The sequence below is a fragment of the Eriocheir sinensis genome, chromosome 12, assembly GCF_024679095.1.
Source record: "Eriocheir sinensis breed Jianghai 21 chromosome 12, ASM2467909v1, whole genome shotgun sequence".
In the NCBI taxonomy this organism is placed as follows: domain Eukaryota; kingdom Metazoa; phylum Arthropoda; class Malacostraca; order Decapoda; family Varunidae; genus Eriocheir; species Eriocheir sinensis.
In genome coordinates, this window is record NC_066520.1 from 21,450,831 (window position 1) to 21,475,760 (window position 24,930).

General features: G+C 45.9%; 1 protein-coding gene across 1 annotated transcript in view; it reads right to left on the minus strand.

Moving 5' to 3' along the window:
- LOC126997613 (WAS/WASL-interacting protein family member 1-like) overlaps positions 1-24,930 on the minus strand; it is a 35,543-nt gene that overhangs the window by 9,018 nt on the left and 1,595 nt on the right. Inside the window, exon 2 of the mRNA XM_050858800.1 lies at positions 12,466-12,505. Within this exon, the coding sequence (XP_050714757.1) occupies positions 12,466-12,499 (34 nt within the window). The 5' untranslated portion in view covers positions 12,500-12,505. The remainder of the gene's footprint in view (positions 1-12,465; positions 12,506-24,930) is intronic.

Below are 24,930 nucleotides of genomic sequence, written 5' to 3' on the forward strand. Positions count from 1 at the left end.
GGTGATGGTGGTTGTGGTGGTAGTGGTGATGCTGGGATGGTGGTGGTGGTGGTGGTGGTGATGATGTGATGGTGGTGGTGGTAGACTAGTAGTGGTGGTGCTGGGATGGTGGTGGTGGTGATGTGATGGTGATAGTGGTGGTGATGGTGGTGGTGGTGGTGGTGGTGATCGTGGTGGTGATGGTGGTGGTGGCGGTGGTAGTAGTGGTGGTGATGGTGGTGGTGGTGATGAAAGAAAAGAAGAAAAGAAGAAAAGACAAGAAAACAAGATCATACAAGAAATCAAGAAAATGAACACAAGCAAAATTAACAAAACAAAAAAAAAAGAACAATAAAATAACTTCTCCCAATATTAGAATCTCCGTTTATTCATAGTTTCCCATAACCAAAACAGTTTTCCTCTCCCTATACCACAAAGAGTCGCTCAAAAACTCATTAACACACGCCTATCATATACCTACAAATCATAAACGCTATAAAGTTAATCGTGAAACTCATCGTGCATACATACCGCCACGTCAAAATTCCATTCATTATTGCGTGCGCGTGAAAATAATAAACAAATGGCTCCCCTTTTATGCTCGTCCAGGTGGGGAACTTTTTGGTGCCTTTGAAGATGCTAATGAGTTGCTGGGTGGAGACTGTCTGGGCGCGGCGTTTGGATGGACATGACAGGCGGATATGCAGAGGAAAGCAAAAACATAGGAGCAGGGATGGTGGGTGGCAGTGAGGAAGGAGTTGATGGAGGGTTGGAGGGGATTAATCTTCTTCTATAGACTTGGATTGCTTTGTATCGCCTCATAGTTCCTCCTCCTCCTCTTGATCCTCTCTTCCTCGTAATAGGCGGGTATACAGACGAAGGCAAAAACATAAGAGCAGGGATGGTGGGGGGCAGTGAGGAAGGGGTTGATGGAGGAGGTTAATCTTTTTTGGACTTCTATCGCTTTGTATCGCTTCATAGATCCTCCTCCTCTTGATCCTCTCTTTGTCATTAACACAGGTATCAGGTATCAGGTTAAGGTATCAGGACACCTCTTCTCACGTAATTGACTGCTCTTTCGGCCACCTCTTCGGATACTTTACAGGAGCAGCGAGTAGCGGGCTTTTTTTTATTGTTGTTTCCTTTTTTGTGTGCCCTTGTGCTGCCTCCTTTGCTGTAAAAAAAAAAAAAAAAACGGATGTGCAGACGAATGCGAAGAGGAGCAAGAATGGTTCAGGAGAGAGAGGAGTTGATGGAGGAGGTTAATCTTCTTTTTTGGACTTCTATCGCTTTGTATCGCTTCGTGGTTACTCCTCCTCTTGCTCCTCTCTTCGTCGTAACAGGCGGATGTGCCGAGGAAAAAAAAATAGAAGCAGGAATGGGGGAGGATTTGATGGACGAGGTTAATCTTCTTTTGACGTGCATCGCTTAATATCGCTTCGTAGTTCCTCTTCCTCTTGATCCTCTCTTCTGCTTACTCACGCACTCTGTTCTTCATGGCATTATCTTTCCTCACTGCTCAGGGATATAAGGAGACTATATAAAGGCCATTTCTTTCGACGTGTATTCCTTTATATCGCTTCGTAGTTCCTCCTCCTCTTCTTCATCCTCTCTTCTGCTTATTCATGCACTTCGTTTTTCCATGGCATTCATTATCTTTCCTCACTGCTCAGGGATATAAGAAGACTACATAAAGGCCACTTCTTTCGACGTGTATTCCTTTATATCGCTTCGTAGTTCCTTCTCTTCCGCTTATTCACATACTTTTTTTTCGATGACATAAGCTTTCGTCACTGTTCAGGGATATAAGGAGGGTACAGAGAAGCCAGTCCGCCTACACTCTGCAGCTTCCAAGAACTATTTATTCACCTGTTACGAGTATTCTTATTTGGCTTGCTATACGGGCAGCGGCGGGTCTTCTTATTGTGTCTTGGTCTATTGCGTGCCGGGTCTGGTGTTACGCCAACTACGTATACCAAACTATCCAGGTAAACTTCGTCTTATGGCCGTAAGAGGGAGTGGTCGTAAGTCGCATATGTCGTAACTCGGAGACTGTACTTCTTCTTTATCCCTTTACCTGCATCCTTTCTTTAGCTTTCTCTCCTTCCCTTCTCTGCTGGCTTTCCATTTCTCCTTCTCTTGTTTACTTCTACTGCATGTGACGCCCCGCATGTCAGGTATTTGCTGATTCTGATTCTGTTCTGTGTAAGCCCCGAATATCTCAGAGTTTCGTGACCCAAGAGAAAGCATGCGTGAGTTGTGTTCGAAAAGGCATGCTCGTAATACAATAGCGATAGAGGAAAGACGACGCTGAGCTATAGTTGTCTACAAATGAGAGTCTGTCGTTCTTTTATAACTCCGTGTACTCGTATTTAAGATTCTGGTGTTCGAAAGTAATTGAAAGAAAGTCTCCGTTTGGGGTCTTCCCGGTGAAACTTTGAGGAGTGGTTTTCTCTTCCGTAATTGTGCGAACCTTGGCAAGAAGTAGTTTTGTTTTGTGACGCCGCTGAACGGAAGTCTCTCACGATGTTCACCGCGGTCTGCTTGCCCTGAATACGTGACCGGCAAGGGGGAAAACTGATGGTCGATTGTAACTAATTTCTGCAGTCACCTTGATCAGTAACCTTTCGTCATGATGTCCTTATATTACTACAAACTCCTCTCGGTAACCTCTCATCCTAAAGCCCATATATCTAGCAAAGGAACTAGTAGAGATGGACAGTGTATAGCAAGAACGTAAAGCTAAGTTCGGGGATATATATACAAAGCTTAATGAAGTCTAAATCCTTAACTTCACGAGTGCATCAAAGGCTCAGAAGACAGCAAAACACAAAAGTTAACCATACTTGAAACATGTCCAACACCTACAGTCTTCTTGCAATACGAGTGATGCATGTATTAAGGTTCATCAAGTTATCTGGCCCATGCATCTAAACAGCTCTCAGGTAGGGAGAGTAGCACAAGGAGAAGGCTCATTTACGGCCATTTGGACAGGATAGATAGTGTGTGTATGGTTCAGGAAATTAGACAAGGCAGAAATACGTAACGGAGGACCAGTAGGAAGGTTGCGTAAGTAAACAAGTGTGTGTGTGTGTGTGTGTGTGTGTGTGTGTGTGTGTGTGTGTGTGTGTGTGTGTGTGTGTGTGTGTGTGTGTGTGTGTCTCAACAAGCAGGACAAGGAAGAGATGCTGCTTAACGGTTGAGAGCAGCGAAAGGAAGCAGCGAGTTGTCCTTCACGTCACCAACGACCTTTTGCTCTAGACTCTGCAAAAACGGCCATAAAAAAAAAAAACATCCAGGTGACCAAGTTACCTGGAATTGAGCCGTCCAGGAAATCAGGTGTCTGGCAGGTGAACACGCGAGGACGAAATATTAAATAGCAATAACAACGCAAGAGAGACGAAGGGAAAATATTAGGGAAGTGGAAGAGGGAGGAAATATTATAACAGTGAAGTGGAAGGGAGAGAAAATATTAGGGAAGTGGAAGAGGAAGAATATTAGTGAAGTGGAAGAGGGAGAAAATATTAGTGAAGTGGAAGAGGGAGAAAATATTAGTGAAGTGGAAGAGGGAGAAAATATTAGTGAAGTGGAAGAGGGAGAAAATATTAGTGAAGTGGAAGAGGGAGAAAATATTAGGGAAGTGGAAGAGGGAGAAAATATTAGTGAAGTGGAAGAGGGAGAAAATATTAGTGAAGTGGAAGAGGGAGAAAATATTAGTGAAGTGGAAGAGGGAGAAAATATTAGGGAAGTGGAAGAGGAGGAAAATATTAGTGAAGTGGAAGAGGGAGAAAATATTAGGGAAGTGGAAGAGGGAGAAAATATTAGGGAAGTGGAAGAGGAGGAAAATATTAGTGAAGTGGAAGAGGGAGAAAATATTAGGGAAGTGGAAGAGGAGGAAAATATTAGTGAAGTGGAAGAGGGAGAAAATATTAGGGAAGTGGAAGAGGAAGAAAATATTAGGGAAGTGGAAGAGGGAGAAAATATTAGTGAAGTGGAAGAAGAAAATATAAGTGGAAGAAAATATTAGAGAAGTGGAAGAGGAAGAAAATATTAGTGAAGTGGAAGAAGAAAATATAAGAGGAAGAAAATATTAGTGAAGTGGAAGAAGAAAATATTAGAGAAGTGGAAGAGGAAGAAAATATTAGTGAAGTGGAAGAAAAAAAAATAGTGGAAGAAGAAAATATGAATGAAGTGTATGGAAGAAAATATTAATAAAGTGGAAGAGGGAGCACACAGCAGGGGATGAAAGGCAGAGGTTACGAGAGGGGTAGGCAGGTGGAGTGAGCGGCCGGGTGGAGTATCACAAGCGAATGGAGGTGAGCCGGCGGAGCGAGGAGGGAGGTGGAGAAGAATGAGACGCCAATACTAAATATAACTGATACTAAGTACGACTCGACCTTCAGACTCCTAATTTGTAAAGAAATGTCTAAATAAAAAGCTCAGTCTTGTCTGTCTTATTTGGAACCGTCTACATGAAGGGAGTTAAGTATAGAATCGAATCCCTCTGACTCTCCATTCAAGACGACACAACTTAATATGGATTCTCTTAGACAGCCAGTTCAGTATTGTCTGTCTGATTAGGAACCGTCCACATGAAGGGAGTTAAGTATAGAATCGAATCACTCTTGACTCTCCATTCAAGAGGACACAACATAATATGGATTCTCTCAGACACCCAGTTCAATATTGTCTGTCTGATTAGGAACCGTCCACATGAAGGGAGTTAAGTATAGAATCGAATCACTCTTGACTCTCCATTCAAGAGGACACAACTTATACGAAAAGTAGGAAAAGATGGGAAACGGAGAAGCGTGTGCTCTCTACCTTCATGTCTTCCCACTTTCTACCTCATTTTCTTCCTGTCTTCCCATTTTCTACCTCATTTTTAATATGGACTCTCTTAGACGGCCAGTTCAGGAAGTGTTGACTTGATCCGACTCAGTTTGCCTTCCAGCGTTGTACAAGTAAGTCAGTGTACAAGTCGTTCAATGTTTCCTTTTATTATTTACTGTACTAACCGAGATGTCAAGATTCGCCTCCCAGCTCCGATACTAATAGACGATTCCAGGAGTTAAGTCGAAACGAACGATGTATAAGTTAAACAGAAAACTGAGGATAAGGTTTAAGTAGGATTTTGAGAGAAGAGAAAAGGCATTGAGGTATTAGGGGGCTGTAAGAGGCCCTCAGGAGTCAGGGCGTAGGGAAAGAGGAGGGTGGAGGCAAGAGGTTTATTTAAAGGTAAGAGGAAGAAGGGGAGACGAGGATAAATTTGGAATACTGCGTTTGAAGGACTCTCAGCCAATACAGCTTGAGTTGATGTACCTCGATGCTCTCTCAGGCAGTCAGTCTCCCGGGCAACCAATCTAACCAATCCATACCTGTCTTGTACTGATTGTGTGTGTGTGTGTGTGTGTGTGTGTGTTAGCGCTGACATATGAATCGTTCTCTCGCTCTGTAGCCTCACCGTCACCGTGCCATTCAAGGATTAGGAAGCTCAACACACACACGCCTTTTTTTATCGAGGCCATACTCTCGTTTACATAATAGAACAACTGATATTTAAAAGGCCATCGCCCGAACACTATTTACGGCGCTAATTCCTCAAATCCAGTGCATTCAACTAACATTTTGTCCCGTGGTAAACAGTTAAGGTTGGCACCGATGGCTGAGGCGCAATAATATCCGATAAAATGTATATCAGTCATCGTTTTTTTTTCCTGTCAGTGCTAAGTCTTCGTGTTCAGAATTGGGGAAACAGTCACCTGCCTCTATATCATATTACACTTGCAACTCTGTCACTGTCATCTCTTATCTCCAGCATCTATATTTCCAGCATCTCTATCTCTGTCATCTCTATCTCCGGCATCTCTATCACTCCCATCTCTATCATATTTCATCTTCGTAAAACTATGCAGCTTCTTTGAACAACAGACACGACTTAAGCAACCGTATAAAAACGTCCAACTCCACAATGTTCGTAGAAAACATGGTTAGATTACGGCATGTCCCCTATCTCTCCCACTCTCTTTCTCTCCTTGCCTCCTCCGCTTCTACGTTTTATATATATACTTTTATACATGCGTCTCTTTTAACATTCATCTTTTTTCTACACGTGTTCCATGCAGCTTCTCATTATTTTCCTATTTTCTTCTTTCCTTGTGACACTCCTCAAACATTGTCTCCTTTCTCTCTAACTTCGCTTCTCCCTTTGACCTTCAGCATCGCCGGCGTGTCTTCCTGGAACAGTCGCTCGAGTTATGTCCGGCGGCGCTCTGTCCTCTTGGCATGGGATGTTTTTGTGTGCACGGAGACAGCGAGTCCTTCCGCGGGTAAAATAGTATAGTATAGTTGGACGACACTTGGAAATCTATAAAATGTCTGAGGGAAAGATGTCTTCGCTTCCCATTCTTCCTGGGAGGCGTAGTGAAGAGCTACGATGCCCAAGTTAATTTCCTTAGGAGCCATAGACGCTTTGCTCGCTGCTCGCCGGCCGGAGGAAGCGAAGAGGCGCCGCAATACGCAAGCAAAACAAAGGGAAGTAAGTCACGAAGCTTCACGACGGCGGTTCCCATGCAAGGGTCGCGTGTGTGGGGGAGGGAAGTGAAGGTCGATCTCACCCACATGCCTTGTTTTGCTTTAACTTAATTGCTGCCTCCGTCTTTGGTGCCGCGCGGTGAGACAAGAAAGTAGGAAGGGGAGGGATGAGGAGAGTAAGGAAGGAGAACGAAGGACAAGGGAAGTATGGAAGAGAGAAGGAAGGGGAGGGATGAGGAGAGTAAGGAAGGAGAACGAAGGACAAGGGAAGCATGGAAGAAAGGAGGAAGGGGAGGGATGAGGAGAGTAAGGAAGGAGAACGAAGGACGAGGGGAGCGGTGAAGCAGATGAAGGAACACAAAAGAAGAACAAGGAAGACACCAACACGAAAATAAACTTCTTTCAAGATCATAACGATAAGCATGCGTTAAAAAGCATCTTAAAAAATCTTACGGTGCACCCATCCCTTGAGGAGGAGGAAGAGGAGGTCCTAGTGATTGTGGGAAGAAGGAAGAGGAGGACGAGAATGAAGAGGAGGAGGAGGAAGGGAGAAGAACACTTAAGGTCACCTGCCTCTCCACGTTCCCTTTTCCTGCTTAGAAGGAGGCCGAGGAGGAAACACAACACCCACACTAACCTTCCCGACTCTCTGCTCAAGGACCCTCGACAGTGCACTCAAATGACGATTCTTGGAGACATCATTTTTTTAGTATGTGGAGGGAAGGTGGGTGAGGCGGCATACTTCCCTGTCTCCCAACTTTTCATACCCACTCAGAACAGATGCAGACGTTCGCCTTGCAACATATAGGTATAGGCGTTCATACGGACAGTGACAGTAGCCCTTAACTAACTTCAAAGGACCGATCGTTGGCTTGAATAACTTAGGAGTATCGTTCTGCAGGCGCTCAGGAGGCAGGGCGTAGATTAACCGTACTTTAAGGTGTTGGAAGATAATTATATGTAGTGAGAGAAAGCAAGGCAGCCATTAAACTCCACAAGAAAATCGCAAAATCTTCACTTAGGAAAGGCGTCAGTCAAGGATGGATTTATGAAGCCCGTATCGTGTGTAGAACTGATAACATACTCCGATCCAGTCACTTATTTCCTCACTCACTCCTTATATATCCACCCCATGACGTCCTTTCTTCCCTCTCTCATCCTAATAATCCTTCCAGTCACGCATTTCCTCAATCAGTTACTTCATTCACACGCTCTCTCCTTCCCTTCGTCACTCTTTCCCGCACACTCACACATTGTAACTCACTCTCACTCACACTCACTTGTTCCCTCACTCACGCTTCATTTTCCCCTTCCTTCTTTCCTCCATGCTCCCCTTGTCCTTCGTTCTCCTTCCTTACTCTTCTCACCCCTCCTCTTCCTCCTTTCTTGTCTCACCGCGCGGCACCAAAGACGGAGGCGGCAATTAAGGTCATCTTCAATAACTACAGTCTTTTCCTTATGTTATCCGTCTCTCACACGTCAACTCAATCACTTTCTCGCAGTTCATTTCCCTCTCTCGCCCTCAGCTCCTTCACCCACCTACGTCACATTAGCCACGAATTCCTCCTCCTCCTCCTCCTCCTCCTCCTCCTTCTTCTCTTATTCCTCCTCATTACCACTCATTATCGTCTCTCCTCCACCGTGACTTATTTTCATCGACTTATTTGTTCTTCACATTCCCTTCGCTGTCCGTCACTCCTTTCACCCTCCCTCCTCCTCCTCCCCCTCCTCCTCCTCCTCCTCTTTCTCTCTCTTTCCGACCTGCCGCTCACTCTTTGTTCTTGTTAGACATTCATTAACCTTGAGTGCTTACGAGGAAGGAAGGAGCAACGTTCTCTTGTTTGTCTGTCTGTCTGTCTGTGTGTGTCTGTGTCTCTCTCTCCTTAGTCCTTGTTTTTGTTCTTTTTGTTCTTTTGTCTCTCTGTATGTCTGTCTGTCTGTCTGTGTCTCTCTCTCTCTCTCTCTCTCTCTCTCTCTCTCTCTCTCTCTCTCTCTCTCTCTCTCTCTCTCTCTCTCTCTCTCTCTCTCTCTCTCTCTCTCTCTCTCTCTCTCTCTCTCTCTCTCTCTCTCTCTCTCTCTCTCTCTTTAGTCCTTGTTTTTGTTCTTGTTCTTGTTTTTCTTGTTCTTCTTCGTCTTCATCTTCTTCCTTTTATCGGCTGACTTTTATCGGCCATTTCTTCTCCCGTTTCTCTCTCTCTCTCTTTCTCTCTCTCTTCTTTCCCCCTCAAGCTAAGGAGAGTTCTGTACATCTCGTCTCCACACCCTCGCCTCAAGCTAACCACCGACACACACCCTTAACCACCGTCCACCGCCTCCATTCATTCCCTTCCACCGTCACACCAACTCCACCCATCATCTCCTCCACCAATCCCACCACTGCTTTCCTTTTGTTATTTCAGTTTTATTTTTCTTCTTTTCTTTCTCTTTCTTTATTTATTTATTTTTTTGTCTTTTTTATCTTTTATTTTTTGTATTTGTTTTTCTAATCTTTTCTCATTCCTTTGTTTGTTTGTTTGTTTCTTTCTTTCCTTCTCTTTCTTCTTTCTTCTTTTCGTCTCAGTTTCTTTCTTTCCATCTATCTATCTGTCTATCTATCTATCTATCTATCTCCGCCTACACTGCATTCTAAAAACTGAATATCATGTACTCGACTTCAACGTCATTAGAATTTCTTGTCTAGCCAACCAGCTGCCTCGTATTTATCATTTTCATCTTTCCTCGCATATTTGGACATCCCATTCAGCCTTGTTCTTTGCGGGCATTACAAGTATGACGTTGCGATATCTAGTTTTTCTTTCCTCTGGTGTTGGTATGCTTAACTTGGCTACGGGATCACCGCTCTCCGTCTTTCAGTATCGTTGTTCCCACCTCTGTAAGTTTTCGAATATGTGGGGTTTAATTTGCTGTTGTTTTTGTTGTTTATGTATAGTACTCTCATTCAGTAAGATGTTCTATTCGTGTACTACTTCTAACGCCTTACCTACGACCACTACAACTACTATCACTACCACAACTAACATCAGTCCACATCTACACTACTTCTATTACTACCACTACGATCACTACGACTACCCCAACCACCATCAACCATCTCAGCCACGACCACTACAACAACTACCTACTACTACTACCACTACGATCACCACTACAACCATCAGCGTCTCCAGTCTTCACCATCATCACCATCATCACCTTCACCAGCACGTCATCCCCCCGCCGAGAGCCACCTGTTTGTCGTGTTCTGGGGGCAGTGTTACCAAACCCTCACTCGCTCCCTTAACACGTTACCACACGGGGCGGAGACGGGCGGGGAGTGGCCTTGACACATACGGGGCCTCAAGTAACAGGTCTCTCTCTCTCTCTCTCTCTCTCTCTCTCTCTCTCTCTCTCTCTCTCTCTCTCTCTCTCTCTCATAGTAGGTCAGTTTTTCGCGGTATGGGTCACAACGGTTTACTTCCCTTGACGTTTACGGTAAGCTTTTTAGTCCATCGTTGCCCGCGCGCCACCTCAATTTCACAGTTTTTAGTTTAATGTCAAGAGGTCACTCCAGGTCTTAAGTAATACAACATGGTAAAGAGGAGAGACATTATCCTTTCTCAGTCGAGCGTGGAACAAGCTGAGCGTCACGCATTTCCATCTTCATTTTATCTTTTCGAAGCGTGGCGAAGATGCAGCCCGACAGTTTTCGTGATGAGAGGTCAAACTGAACGAGGCCGTGACGAGGGGCGCGCCAGGGACTTCAGTGTGTGTGTCCTTCGCTGAAACAATTGAGGTAACGGAGCCTTGCCCTGCAGCACCCCTGGACCCGTCTTCTTAAACGCTTGGGGGTCGCGCTACCACTATTTTCAAAGGCTACAGAGAAGATTAGCTGAGTTCTCATGAGTATTCTTTCGTTCATGGAGCAGAAGCCTTGTCAAATTACCACATATAGGGACATGGAATCGCCTACAACTTCTAGGACACCCTTTTCAAATAGATGTACTAAGGTTTTCGTTTACATTATTTTCAAAGGCTATACAGAGAAGATTAGCCGAGTTCTAATGGGTGTTCTTCCGTTCATAGAGCAGAAACCTTGTCAAACTACCACTTATAGGGTCATGGAATCGCCTACAACTTCTAGGACACCCTTTTCATATAGATGTACTAAGGTTTTCGTTTACATTATTTTCAAAGGCTATACAGAGGAGATTAGCCGAGTTCTAATGGGTGTTCTTCCGTTCATAGAGCAGAAATCTTGTCAAACTACCACTTATAGGGTCATGGAATCGCCAACAACGTCTAAGACAGCCTTTTCATATGTACAAAGGCTCAGAAGTTCTCAAGAATACGGACCCTGACCACCGGCGGCGAGGACGAGGCGCGAACCGTAGATCTCCTTGTGGTGCGATTTTAAACTGTGGGAAAGGTGTGAAGCTGTTTGTTTCCAGAGATGATGTTTACGAGCCTTGAAACGTCCGTGCATTCCCGTGTATCTTTTCATCACGAGTCATAGCTGTCTTAGATGCCCAGACGGTGGCTTTGTAAATAGGACGAGGTGGCGTAACGGAGGCGGGGCTCAGTGAACGGCGCGGCGGGGCGGCTGGAAATTGGCCTGAGCCTGGGAGGGAGGTGGAGGCCCGTGGACGGCTGGCTGCTGGCTGGTGAATGTTGCTAACCTTGCCGGCACCTGAGCCACCAACCACCGGCGGCTGCTGCTCCTGCCCCGGCCCTCCACAGCCCTCCGGGACACTCACACCGGCTGACAGCGAACGGGCACGTCATTAAGTGTCGAATCGCCTTATGATTATGCCGTTACCAGAGACAGACGGATCGGTAAACATACGGTAAAGGTTTGGAATTAAAAGGTTATCGTTCCTTACCATCACTGAACCCTTCGTCTCGCAAGTACACACCTTCAGTTGGACAAATGAGAGAAAACTGAAGGCTGGGTAATAAATAACTTCCTTTTATCGATTATCATATTCCCGATTTCCACAATACAAACAAGACGACTCACTTTAGTAACAGATATTTTTTTGCAGTAGAGAAAGCAGCTCAAGGGCAAAAAAAAAATAACCGAGAGAAATAAAGCCCTCTAGTCACTGCCCCAACAAAAAGAGTATAGATTAGCCAAAAGAGAGGTCAATATCGAGAGAAGAGGTGTCTGGATGGTTTTATGAGGAAAGGCACAGAGCTGAGAACGCCCTCTAGCTGTGACCAAACTCTAAGGAAGCAGATTTCTTTTTAGCATGACTGTACTGCTCGTAAGACATGAGTGTGGCCTCAAAAATGCTGTCATGTCATCGCGGTCATTTAGTCTTATTCTGAGAGAGAAAAAATAGCGCTAAGTATTTTATTCATACATACATACATACGTACATTCAGTCAGTCAGTCAGTCAGTCATTCTTTCAGTCAGTCAGTCAGTCAGTCAGTCAGTCAGTCATTCTTTCAGTCAGTCAGTCAGTCAGTCACAGAAGTAAGTTTCCAGTCACTAAACGACTATTCATTTTAGGTTCATTATGCAGCTCATCCACGCAGATATTTTTTCACATAATAATAATATCTTCACGTGTAAAAATATTCGTAATGATGGTTTGATTACCGAACATCGCCCATTATAAACCCGGTGATATTAATAACGGGAAAAATCTCTCTCGTACCCGTGTCATTAATAGGCTCCCTGTATAATGACGGAGCATCATTAGTGTTGGGATTTAGTGGGGATAACAGCGATGATTTTTTTTATTTTTTAGATTTGGCTTCAGGTAAGGAGTATCATATATAATTGACAGGTAAATAGATAGATAGACAGATAGATAGATAGATCGAAAGATAGATAGATAGATGCATTGATTAATTTATATTGATTAACTGATTGAAAGAAAAGAAATGAGGGAACAGATAAACCGCTGCTGCCCTTCCTGTGTATCTTTTCCTACCACCAAGAGACTGTGTAGGAGTCAAGTACCCACCTAACAGGACAGCCAGCCGGACCCGTCGCTCCATGGTCACCTGCGGGATAAAACAACTCGTTAAACATACGCAAAGAACTTATAAATAGATACATAAAGAGGAGAGTGAATACGTATTAAGTAAAGAGTAAAGTGGTATAGGACAAGCATTAAAAAGAACGTGTAAAAATGTGCGTACAAAAACGTGTAAGTATATTTAAAGAGTGTATTCCTAGTGCATCAGAGAGGGTGCATCATTGCCTTGGAGACGGGCCTGGGGTTGGTATTCTTAGACAGTTCCGACTATCACTTCAGCTATTTCCAAAGGCCAAAAATGAGATCAGTCGGGTTCTAATGAGTGCTTTTGTAGGTTCATGCCACAGAAGAAGGGTCAAACTACCACTAGGCTCAATAAATTACCCCTGGAAATGCCCGAAATTCTTACGAAAGCCTTGTCAAATATGTGTGCTGGGGAGCCGGAGTGTTTAAGAATACGGCTCTCAGTGAGTCTGTAGCGGGTGTGTGCCCTTTGTAGGCTCGCCCTTTGCCCTGAGCTCCAACCCTTGACCCAACTAGTTTTGCAGGGTCCCATATACATCTTACTTTTACTTTCCTTACTTCCCACGCCTTCCCCAACCCTTACTCTTACTGAATACTAAAGCGGAGCCGGTCGCTGAGTGGTTAGCGCACGGGCACCGCGTCCAGCAAAAGGCCGCAGGTTCGCGTCCTGCCCGCCGCAACAAGCTGGGATTTTTCATTCACCACCACCGAGTGACCTAAGACTACCCACCTGGTGTCCTGAAGACCATTTATTAACCCGGACTCAAGATTCTCTCTAAAAAAGAGAGTCAAAGATGAGCCCCTGGAGGCGGCATGAGCCAAGCAAGATGGCGCCACTATAAACACGTGCCTTCGCCATAACGGGCTGGGGCCGACCATCAGACCCTACCAGGAAAGCCTACCGGCGCCATAGGCTGAAACGTAAAAAAAAAAAAAAAAAAAATCTGTACATATTTGCCTCTGAAATTTCGGATATGATGAATCTGAGTTTCTTTCTGCAAAAAGAATTGAAATACGTAAGTGCTTCTGAGAATTATTATTATCTAAGAAAGTCATTGAAATATGCAGTGTATAAAAAGAATGTATATAAGCCCGAAATTCGCTTGTTGAAAGTTGTGAAGTGTGTCCTCCACTCCTTCCCAGCCATTACGGAGTGACTGTGACCTCCCTAACACACACACACACACACACACACACTCTCACACACACACACACACACACACACACACACACACACACACACACACACACACACACACACACACACACACACACACACACACACACACACACACACACACACACACACACACACACACACACACACACACACACACACACACACTTTACCAATGCGATGAGTCACGGTCGGCACAAAACTCACCAACACTCTGCTATACAGCTTAATTTATTAGTTCTTTTTTTACATTTCCTTAACTCAAAAGCCTTAGCAAAGTCTTCTATACACGCCTCTAGAGTATAATTTTGGCGAAGGTTACTGCTGGAGGTGGTGGAGGAAGCGGAGACGAGGGAAGCGGTTGCCGTGAGAAGAAAGAAAAGAAGTAAAAAAAAAAAAAACATGAAGGAAGCAGCTGCCGTGAAAGGCAGAAAAATGCAAGAAAAAGCGAAAGTGCGCAAGAAGCAACCCGCTGAATGTTTCGTTTCCTCGGTAAAGCCAACAAATCTCTCGGACAGTGCGTTTGAAAATGTTGTTTGTGGCGCTGAAATACACGGGAATGGAACATCTGCTTGTGCCAAAAGAGGAGGAGGAGGAGAAGGAGAGGAAGAGGAGGAGGAAGAGGAGGTTTAGGAGAAAGACGAGGAGGAGGAGGAAAAGGAAGAAGAGGAGGAGGAGGACGAGGACGAAGACAAGGAAAAATAGGAAGAGGAAGACGAGGATAAAGAAAAGTAGGAAGAGGAAGAGGAGGAGGAGTAGAAGGAAGAGTGAGAGGAAAAGGAAGAGAAGGAGGAGGAGGAGGAGAGAATGAAGAGAAGGAAGATTAGATGGAAGAGGAAGACGAGGATAAAGATCAGTAAGAACAGGAAGAGGAAGAGGAGAAGGAAGAGTGAGAGGAAGAGGAAGAGGAGAAGGAGGAGAGAATGAAGAGAAGGAAGAGGAAGAGGAGGTGAAGTGCCGTGCCTCGCCCTGTTTGACGCCGGCTTCAGAACCTGTTCCGAGGCCAGTCGGGGTGAACCGGCGACTGTCGGTCATCTCTCTCTCTTGCGCGGCGTGTGCGTGGCGCCCGAGGTCAGAGGTCACGGCCTAGAAACCTTAGTAGACCTGTCATCCCGCCCGCTGCGTCTACTTGGTGATCGGTGGTGGTGGAGGAGGAGGAGGAGGGAGGGGGGCGGTGGTGGTAAGAGTGGTGATGATGGTGTTGAGAGGGGTGGATGGTGTTGAAGGGTTGGGGTCATGTTGGAGGTAGTGATGGTGGTGATGGGGATAATGGTAACAAGGATAATGGTGTTTGGGGATGGTGACAGTAAGGAAGAGTGAGGGATAGTGAGGGATGGTGAGGTGGTGGTGGTAACAATGATGGTGACGGGGAATGATAATGGTAAGGAAAGTGATAGTGAGCACATGATTGATGATGGTGATGGTGATGATAGGCGTAGATATGGTAGTGGTGATGGTGATGGTGATGATAGGCGTAGATATGGTAGTGGTGATGGTGATGGTGGTGATAATGACTTTGTAGTAGCTGCGTCTGCGGTGCGTCGTGTCACGTGATGTCACGCTCCGCTGCCCGTCTTTTGTTTGCGCTGCGTAGTGGAACGTTTTCTCTCAGACGCTGGACCTCGCTGGCAGTAGTAGTAACAGTAGTCGTAATAGTGGTACCAGCTGTTATTGTCGTTGTGCTAATAGTTACGACGATACTAATGCACAATCACAGCGTTATTTACAAGAGAAAGCAACACACACACCATCCATTTCACAGCGCATTCAAGTCAAGCTTCTAAATCGTCGACTGCGGATACAACAAAATAAACTGCCTTGGGTTTACTAATCGTGCAGTCTTTTGGGGGTTATCGCTCTACTGTTTGGCCTCTGTACAAAGGAACGGAGGGAAATCCAAGCCGAGGAACGTGACGGAGCCGGAGTCATTACAACACGAAGCCGCGAACTTGAGCCACATTCGCCTTGGGCCCGAAACCGCTCCGTGCGCCGAACTTGCAATCCGGCGCTCTCGAGTTCTTCCCAATCCTTCCTGTTAACCCTCGACTTCCCGGACGTTCCAAGGGCAGCCAAATTACGCATGCCCACGCCTGGAACTCATGTGTATGTGTGTGTGTGTGTGTTGTGGAACGTCCGAAAGAGTCTGTTATGTCGTGGATCTCCGTGTGGCAGCAGTGGGGTCAATCGTGTGTGAAAGGGAGAGTGTGGGGGAGTGGCCCGTCTGGTTGGTCGAGTGAGTCTGCCACGCCGCTCGCACGTCCTCTAAAGACTAGCCTTCCTCCTATCGTCACCTGCCTCTTTGTATGGATGAGATTGCTGCCATTGTCATCTCTCTCTCCCTTCTTTCCTCATCTATTCTTTTCCTTCTTTAATTCCTTTTTTTCTTCCTTCCCTCTTTCTTATCTTTCTTTCCTTCCTCTCCCTGCTTTCTTCATCCATTGTTATTCATATTCATTCATTCTTTCATTCCTTTTTTTCTTCCTTCCCTCTTTCTCATCTTTCGCTACTCCTTCCTTCCTTCTTTTCCTTGCTTTCTTCATCCATTGCTATTCATGTAAATCATTCTTTTCCTTCTTTAATTCCTGTTTTCTTCCTTTCCCCTCAGCCATCTTTCGTTACTCCTTCCTTCCTTCCTTTCTTCTTTTCCTTCTCTCATTTTTTTGTAGTTATTCGCCGTGAAATGTTAAAACTTATGACGCAAGGATTGGTTTAACGGTTCGCTGCTGCTGTTGTTTTTGTCTCGATATTGTTGTACACGACTTATTTTCTCGTTCTCCGGATGTTAATGGATTCGTTCAGCCGTTTTAAGACCGTGTAATGGATATGAATTCGCTGGATGGCTTTACACCAGCGGAGAAAGCAGACTTCTTGGGGGTTTGTCTGAAGCATTACGCGTGAAAACCTTCCCACTTCTAAAACGTTGAATGACGAAGCGGTGGTGGTATCGTAGGTGTCGTGTGTATGACGATGCGTGTGTCTGTGTGTCTTGCGCAGGTGTGTGTGTGTGTGACTAAACGTTTTTAAAGATGAAAGACTACCCTGCGGAGAGAGATATCTGGAGGTGAGGGGGGTCTTTTGTTGTTGATATTTTGTTTGTATAGAGAACTCGTGTAAACAAAAGAAAGTGTGTCGTGTGGCTCCAGCGTCTTGCTTACAGTTTGGCAATACCGCTTGGAGTTCAGTTCTAGGACGGTAAATGGAGTAAGTTGAGGTGGTGTTGATGGTGGTGAGAGTGGTGATGGTGATTGCTGTGATAACTGTGGTGGTGGTGGATAGTCGCGTGGTAATAGCTGTGGTGGAGATGTTGATAGTGATGATAGCTGTGGTGGTAATGGGGGTAATGGGGGTGGGGTGGTGATGATAGTGGTGGTGGTGACGGTTATGTGACTAGGACGGCGAATATACCTTTAACTAGATCACCTGAGCTGTTCCACTTTTCCGTGATGTCACGTGACTCAGTGTTCGTCGTGTAAACAATAGTCACTGTGCTCCAACTTCGCGTTTCTAGGTCTCGTCAACCGCTGAACGCTATGGCTGGTATATTATCACATCAATTCACATCAGCTATTTTCAAAGGTCAAAAAAGGAGATTAAATTGGTTCTCATGAGCGTTTCTTTAGCTTCACGGTACAGAAGGAGGGTCGAACTACCACCAGGGCCATAAAACTACCGCTGGATATGCCCACATCTACGAAAGTCTTGTCAAATACGTGTGCTTGGGAGAGGGAATGTTCAAGAAAACGGCCCTACACACTCACCAGGGTCATAAAACTACCGCTGGAAATGCCCACAACTCCTACGAAAAAGCCTTGTCAAATACGTGTGCTTGGGAGAGGGAATGTTCAAGAAAACGGCTCTACACGAGTCCCCCGCCACCACCACCGCCGCCGTCGCCTGCAGCTCCCTGTCACTCGTGCTGCTCAGCGGAGTGGCCGAGTTTGCACAGCCCTCTTCCACCACTCTCTCCCGCCGCCACCACCACCACCAACACCACCACTTTCTCCGCCGCCAAACCGTCCCGGTACTGCACGCTCGGAGTTCCCGGCCCCACACCACCTCGGCCACGCACCTCCCTTCCTTCCCCGTCTCCCCGCCTCTACTCAAGACGTGCTCACTTCGTTAACGGTTATCACGATTCCTTGACAAAGAGAATAGGATTGAGAGTGAGGAGTGAGAGCGACCAGACAGACCGAATATGGAAGAGGAAACGGACAGGTAATTAGGGCATAGTTGTTGCCTTTTCTGTCAATTCAAAGGGGTGGTCAAGGATTGAATAAGATTGAAAGGTACCGTTGGTCTCATTCACGGGATAGAAAGCACAGACGAGAGACAACAGCGGCGGTGGATCGAGGTGGCCACACTTTTAAGGAAATAACTCGCGCAGGAGGAAGGAGAAGAAAACAAGAGAAAGTCACCGTCGTTCCCGAGACTTCAAGACTTACGCGGAAAAAGAAATCTCGCAAGAAAAGGACACGCATGACTTTTCAATTTACCAGCGCCTTAAACAGTGAAGAGGAGGCTACAGGTTGAGTGCTGGCGTGTGTTGATGCAAGATTCTCCCCTCCCCAGAGAATGCCACTAAAAAGCATCACACTGTTCCGTGGATTTCAAGCGTACGCATATTGAAAGAGAGGAAACATAAGCATTTTCAAGCGAAGAGGGCGCTACCTGTCGAGTGTTGGCGTGTGTTGTTGATGCAAGATTCTCCCCTCCCCAGAGAATGCCATCAAAAAGAGTCACTGCTCGGTGGATTCCAAGCATAAGCTCCCTCCCCTCCCAGATCTCCTCACCTACACCCATAACTCCCTGCCTCACCTCCTCTCCAGCCCGTTTTTGCCGTTTTCACATCCTTCTCCATCCTCATTTGTCTGTTTTTCCTCTTCTATCCGCCCCCTACATTTCCCTCCCCAATACGCTATCGTCCTCTCCCAACCGTTTCTGCTGTTTTCCCATCCTTCTTCGCCTTCATATATCTGTTTTTCCTTTCTCTATATCCACTAGCTACACATCCCTTCCCAATACGCTATCGTCCTCTCCCAACCGTTTCTGCCGTTTTCACATCTTTCTCCGCCCTCATATGTCTGTTTTTCCTCTTCTATCCGCCCCCTACTCATCCCTTCCCAATACCTTATCGTCCTCACCCCTCTCTTCTGCCGTTTTCCCAGCCTTCTCCGCACCCATATCTATGTTTTTCCTCCCTCTGTCCTCCTCCTACACTTCCCTCCTCAATACCCAGCCTTCTCCGCACCCATATCTATGTTTTTCCTCCCTCTGTCCTCCTCCTACACTTCCCTCCTCAATACACTATCATCCTCCCATCTGTACATCTGTTTTCTGTCTATGCCTACGTACCAGAAGAAGGGAAACATAAGCACTATCACTGTAGCATCACCGTACGGAGTGGAGAGGAGACCCGCTGCGTTTGAGTGCTGGTAACGGTCACAACAACTCCCTCCCATATATCTTTAGCAGAGGAGTCATAAGCGTGCACAGCGAGGAGTGAGGAAGAGAGAGTGACACTCCACCCCCGCAGCGGAAATTAAAAGAACGGAGAGAGTCAGCAGGAGAGGGAGAGTTGATGAGGAAAGATTCACCGTCCCCTTCCCTCTCCCTCTCCTCCCCTCGACAGCCTAGCGGTTCCTCTTTCCCCAAGTAAGAAGAGCAACGCAGCGAGTGGTCTGAACGAGCGGTACCTATTTCGCGAGTGGTCCGAGTGGTTGTGAGTGGTCCGAACGAGCGGTACCTATTTCGCGAGTGGTCTGAGTGGTTGTGAGTGGTCCGAACGAGCGGTACCTATTTCGCGAGTGGTCTGAGTGGTTGCTAGTGGTCTGAACAAGCGGTACCTATTTCGCGAGTGGTCTGAGTGGTTGTGAGTGGTCTGAACAAGCGGTACCTATTTCGCGAGTGGTCTGAGTGGTTGTGAGTGGTCCGAACGAGCGGTGCCTTTGTCGCCAAGTAAGAACAGTGACGCAGCGAGTGGTCTGAGCCGCTGGTCGACGAAGCGTTCCTCCTCGTAAACAACATAATTATATCACTAGCGAGTCCTTGCTCTAGTTATGAATTAATCTGTCTTTTATGTGTTGTCTTTATAGAGGTGTTTTTTTTTATTCATTCGTTATCTATCTGCTTTTCTCACCGTCTCGTATACATGTCTCAGGCTTTCCCGGCTATTACAATCTTATCTGTTTATTTAATTAGTCGCGTTTTTCATTTTCATATTTTTTTTCCTTATCCCGTTGCCGTCATTGACCTTCATGATTTCCCTGACAACATACATCGTTCATTTTCTTCATATCTATTTCGCATATGCAGTATCTTTAGCTTGAGTTGAGGAAGGCAGTGGCTGAGTGGACAGTGTGTGGGCGCGGTGTGCTGAAGGACCCGGGTTCAAGTCAACAAGTCAACAAGTTCAAGCTGACAATTTGCAACCATCTTCGAGTGGCCTAAAACTGCCCACATGCTGTCCTGAAGACCATCTATTAACCCGGACTCTAGCGAAAGTCTCTACGGTGGACAAAAAATGACTTCCGGGGGGGCAGCATGAGCCAAGCAAGAAGGCGCCACTATAAACACTTGCCTGCACCTCGAGTCCACCCGAGCAGCAGGCCCCGTCAAAATAGCCTACCGGTGCAACAGGCATATAAAAAAAAAAAAATTCTCACTAACATAGAACTGTCCTGATGATGAACTGCGTGTAGCCACCTGACGTGTTCTTAATGGAGTTCAATCGTGTTCATCGTGTTCTCCTGACGTGAGGCAACAGCGGAGCCTAAGCTAATGAGATTCCGGTATTGTCAAACCTCGTCAGCTATGCAGGATTTGAACCGGTCGCTAAATGTGAGGCAAGAACATCACTTAACCACGACACCACCAAGCCAGCCACCACACACCAGCCTCTTCCTGGTGTGTGTGTGTGTGTGTGTTGAGGGGGGTTGAGAGAGAGAGAGAGAGAGAGAGAGAGAGAGAGAGAATAAACAAACGGCTGAAAAATATATATATGATAGTGTTTCAAGTTCTTAATTATCTACTTTAAAATGACAACCGTGGACTGTGTTTGTGAAGGTCTCCGTCTGTCTGTTTGTTTGTCCAAGAAACACTAAAATGTGTGGTTGTTACTGTGTGTGTTTTAGATCGTTAAAGAAAATGGGACGAACTACATGATTGGAAGTACTTAACGAATAAATCATCTACTTAATGTTTTCTATTCCGTCAAGCTTCAATTAATAGCCTATACTAAAATATTTAACGTAGAGTATCACTGCTGACCCTCCCACCCCCATCACACACGCACACACGTAATCTCTTTAGGAGTATAAAATATGTGCATTGATGTTTACTTGCGTTTATGGCTTACAGATTCATATCCCTTCCATCCTTTGATATATTGACGCCACTCTCGCTGTTATCAGATTATCCTCATGTCAACTCCACGCCACCCAGCAGCTTACCACCTTCCCTCCCCCTACCCATGCCCTCAATACCCTTTCCTCTCATGGGTCCCTTCTCTCCCCACTTCTCCCCACCTGGTCATGACTCCTCTTCCTCACCTCTTCTCCTGCCCATGTCTGCTATCCTCTCCCCTTCTTCTCCCTCCTACGTGTCTTTTTTTTCTTTCCCTCCCCTTCCACATCTCCCCTCCTGGTCTTAAGTTTCCGTCCTCATCTCCTCTCTCGTCCATGTCTATCATCCCTTCCCCTTCTCTTCCTTCCCAAATGGTTAGGTTTCCTCTATTCTTCCGCAATACATTTCCCTACCCAATACATTATCACCCTCCCCCTTTTCCCGTCTATCCCACCGCACCTGTTTTCCCATATACACACCTACTCTTTTCTGATTGTCTGTTTTCCTTCTTATCATTTACCTGTTTCCACCTGCCTGTCCTCTCTCCTTCACTTGTCCTTCCGCCTTCACCTCCCTCCAGCCCTCCTCCTCCCGCTTACAAACCTGTCCTCCCCACTTCGGTCTTATCCCAATATTGCGCCAGTGAGTGTATGTTTTCTTATTTTCTATTCTGTTGTTTGGTTTTTGTCTACACGTCTTGTTCACTTTGCTTCTTCTTCTTCTTCCTCTGCACTGTCCTTCCCTTCCTTCCTCTCCTTCATTTTGCTTCCTCTGACACCCTTCTTCTCTCTCTCACAACTTCTTTACATCCCTCAATCTCTCCTTCCCTTCCTCTCCTTCATTCTGCTTCTCCTTACACCCACCTTATTTTTCTCACAATCTCTTTCCATCTCTCAATCCGTTCTTCCCTTCTTCGCTCTTTCCTTCTTCTCGTCACAATGTTCTTTTTCCAACAATGTTTTTCTTCAGCACTTCATGGACTTGCGAATGTGGACGTGTTCGAATAGTTTTAGATCGATGTCACGTCGCGAATGAGAAATAATGACGGTAAGCTTATTGTAAACTAATGTATTCTCCCAGCACCAAATTCCTTTCACCAGCGTTGTAGTACGAGACTGGAATAAGCTACCCCGTCAGTGATTCAGTACAACATAATAGTTAAACAAATTCTACCGCCACTTTCACATTCATATTCGTTTTCAAAGAGGAGGAGGAGGAGGAGGACGTAGTTAAAAGAAAACAAAAGAAAGGAGGAGGAGGAGGAGGAGGAGGCATAAGAAAAAAAGGGAAAAATGAAGAAAGAGGGAAAATATAGGTCACCATAAGAAAATCATATAAAAAAAGAGATAAGAAAAAAATATTAAGACAGATGCAACGTTGTGGTGTCCGTTTGAGTTTAGGACATGCAGGCCATTCTAGTCCCATTTCCCGCTTTATGTAAGTAAATTAAAGATATATATATTTTACTGTAGATAGCACGAAGGTAAACAATGTGATATGTGTAGCCTGAACATCTATGGGAATCTCTATGTAAATCCTTCCTCTCGCCCTTCATTATCTACAAGTCCCTTCCCTTCTTCTTCCTCGCCTTTCTTTCCTCACACCATCTTCCCCTTTGTCCTTAATCCATTCTTCCTGTTATCACGCCCTCTGTCACTTCCTCCTTCCTCTCACCCTTCCTCACACCCTTCTCTCCTTCCTTCATTTCCTATCTCCTTCCCTGCCTTCCTTTCCTATCTCCTAACATACCTCCCTTCCTTAATTTCTTCCCTCTTATCATCCCTTTCTTCCTTTCCTTCCTTCCTTCCTTCCTATCCTTCCTTCCTTTCCTTCCTCCCTTCCTTCCTTCCTTCCTTCTCTCCCCTCATATCCCCTTCCTTCCCCTCCCTTCACCTTTCTCCTTTCCTCCCTCACATCCTCCAGTCCTCACATACGTCTGGAGGAGAAGGAAGAGTAGGAGGAGGAGGAGGAGGAAGAGGAGGAGGAGGTGGCGTCTCATCCCCTCCTCGGCAGATGGCGGGAGAAATTAACCTGAATAGTAACACGGCTTGGTTTCACGGGTTTCTCGAGCGAGTCCACCTTTGTAGAGAGTTTCCTTCGGGCGAGAGAGGGAGGAAGGAAGGGCTGGAGGGGACGTCATGATGGTGGCGATTGGTGTAAGAATGGGGACGATGGTCGTGGTGGTGGTGGTGGTGGTGGTAGTGGTGGTGGTGGTGGTGATGGTAGTGGTGGTGATGATGGTGGTGGTGGGGGTTATGGTGGTAGTAGTAGTAGTAGTAGTAGTAGTAGTAGGAGGAGGAGGAGGAGGAGGAAGAGGAAAACGAGGAGGAGGAGGAGGAAGACAAGGAAGAGGAAAAGGAGGAAGAGGAGAAGGAAGAAAATTAGGAGGAGGACGAGGAAGAGGAAGAGGAGGAGGAGAAGGAGGAGGAGGAGGAAGAGGAAGAGGAGGAGGAGAAGAAAGAAGATTAGGAGCAGGAGGAGGAGAGAAAGAGGAGGAAGAGGAGAAGGAGGAGTAGGCCTACTGCATATATTATCGTATGTAATAACTGGAAAGGGGATATTAACAACGATAACTATATTGATAAAAAATACTGATAATAAACTCATAAAAATAATAATAATGATAATAATAATGCCGGAACAAGTAGCTGTTTTGCTCATCACCAACCTCATCATGTATACGAGGTCACGCTGGGTTTAAGTGACTGAACGGTTCGACCACTACTTTTTCTCTTCCTCCTCCTCGCAGACATATCCGCGTTGCTGTCCTCCGTTACTGTGAACCCCGCAAAGGACGCCGCCGAATACCGAGCCACGTTAACAACAGCAGATCTATTCTCCGTTTTATTATACCACCTGACGGAGCCTCGTGCAGGATGTTTACATTATACCGCGTCTCCTCGTTTTTTATTTATTTTTATTTGGTTGATGATTTTTGTTTGGTATTTTTTTTTTTTAGATATACATTTCGCCCATTCTGACGCCAAGGTGTGTCACTATAGGCTTCGAATCCGTCCCCCCCCCACCCCACCCCCACCTGTCTGGTATATGGTTCCTCAGCTTCTAATTTCCAGGTGGGGTTGATGCGTGGCGAACCTTTAAAGATGTTGTGCTGGAGGTAGTTAAGGAGTAGACTAAACCAGCAGATTGCAAGATCGCCAAGATGAATGAGGTGACAAAGCTATTAGGATGTGTTAGAAGTGTCTTAAACGTGATAAACTGAAGTGGAACTGAAACGGGAAATGGAGAGGGGACCCGTGTAGATACGTGGATTATAGAACAGATTTATTGTCGAAACGCGTTGGATAGAGATTATGTTAGTGGTCCTGGGAGATGGCACGAGTATTTAGTAGGTGTGTGGAGGAGGCAGTGGTATTGTGGATGGGGAATAGGGGAACGGAATAAATGAAGAATAGGCAGTAGTGGTGATATGTGTGGAAGTGGAAGAGCAGGGAAAAGAAAAGAGTGTATGTCGTGTTGGAGTTATGGAACGGCAAGGGGGAAGGTGGAGGAACCGAGTGGAGAGTGCAGCGGTGGAATGGAAGAGTGGTGGAGGCGTGTGGGATGTGGACTAAGCCGCCGAGTGAATGTATGTCTGTTTGCACCCTGTTTGGAGCTGCACTCTGGTCTCCGAAGCGCCCTGTTCTTGTTTTTGTTGTATCTTAACTGGAACCTCCGCCCTGCCAAGGCTACCGCGGAGGACGTGAGGTCGGGAGATGGAAGTAACGATGATGACGAGGTATAATGAGAAGGAAGGAGGAGGAAAAAGAGGTTGACGTGCGTAGGAAACAAGAGAGGAAGAGGGAGATTATGGTGTATGGTAATTATTTGTTTTGTGGTTATGTTAGGAAGCAGAGTAGGAAAGTTGAGGTTAAAGGATCGTTGAGGAAAGAAAGACGGGGATATTT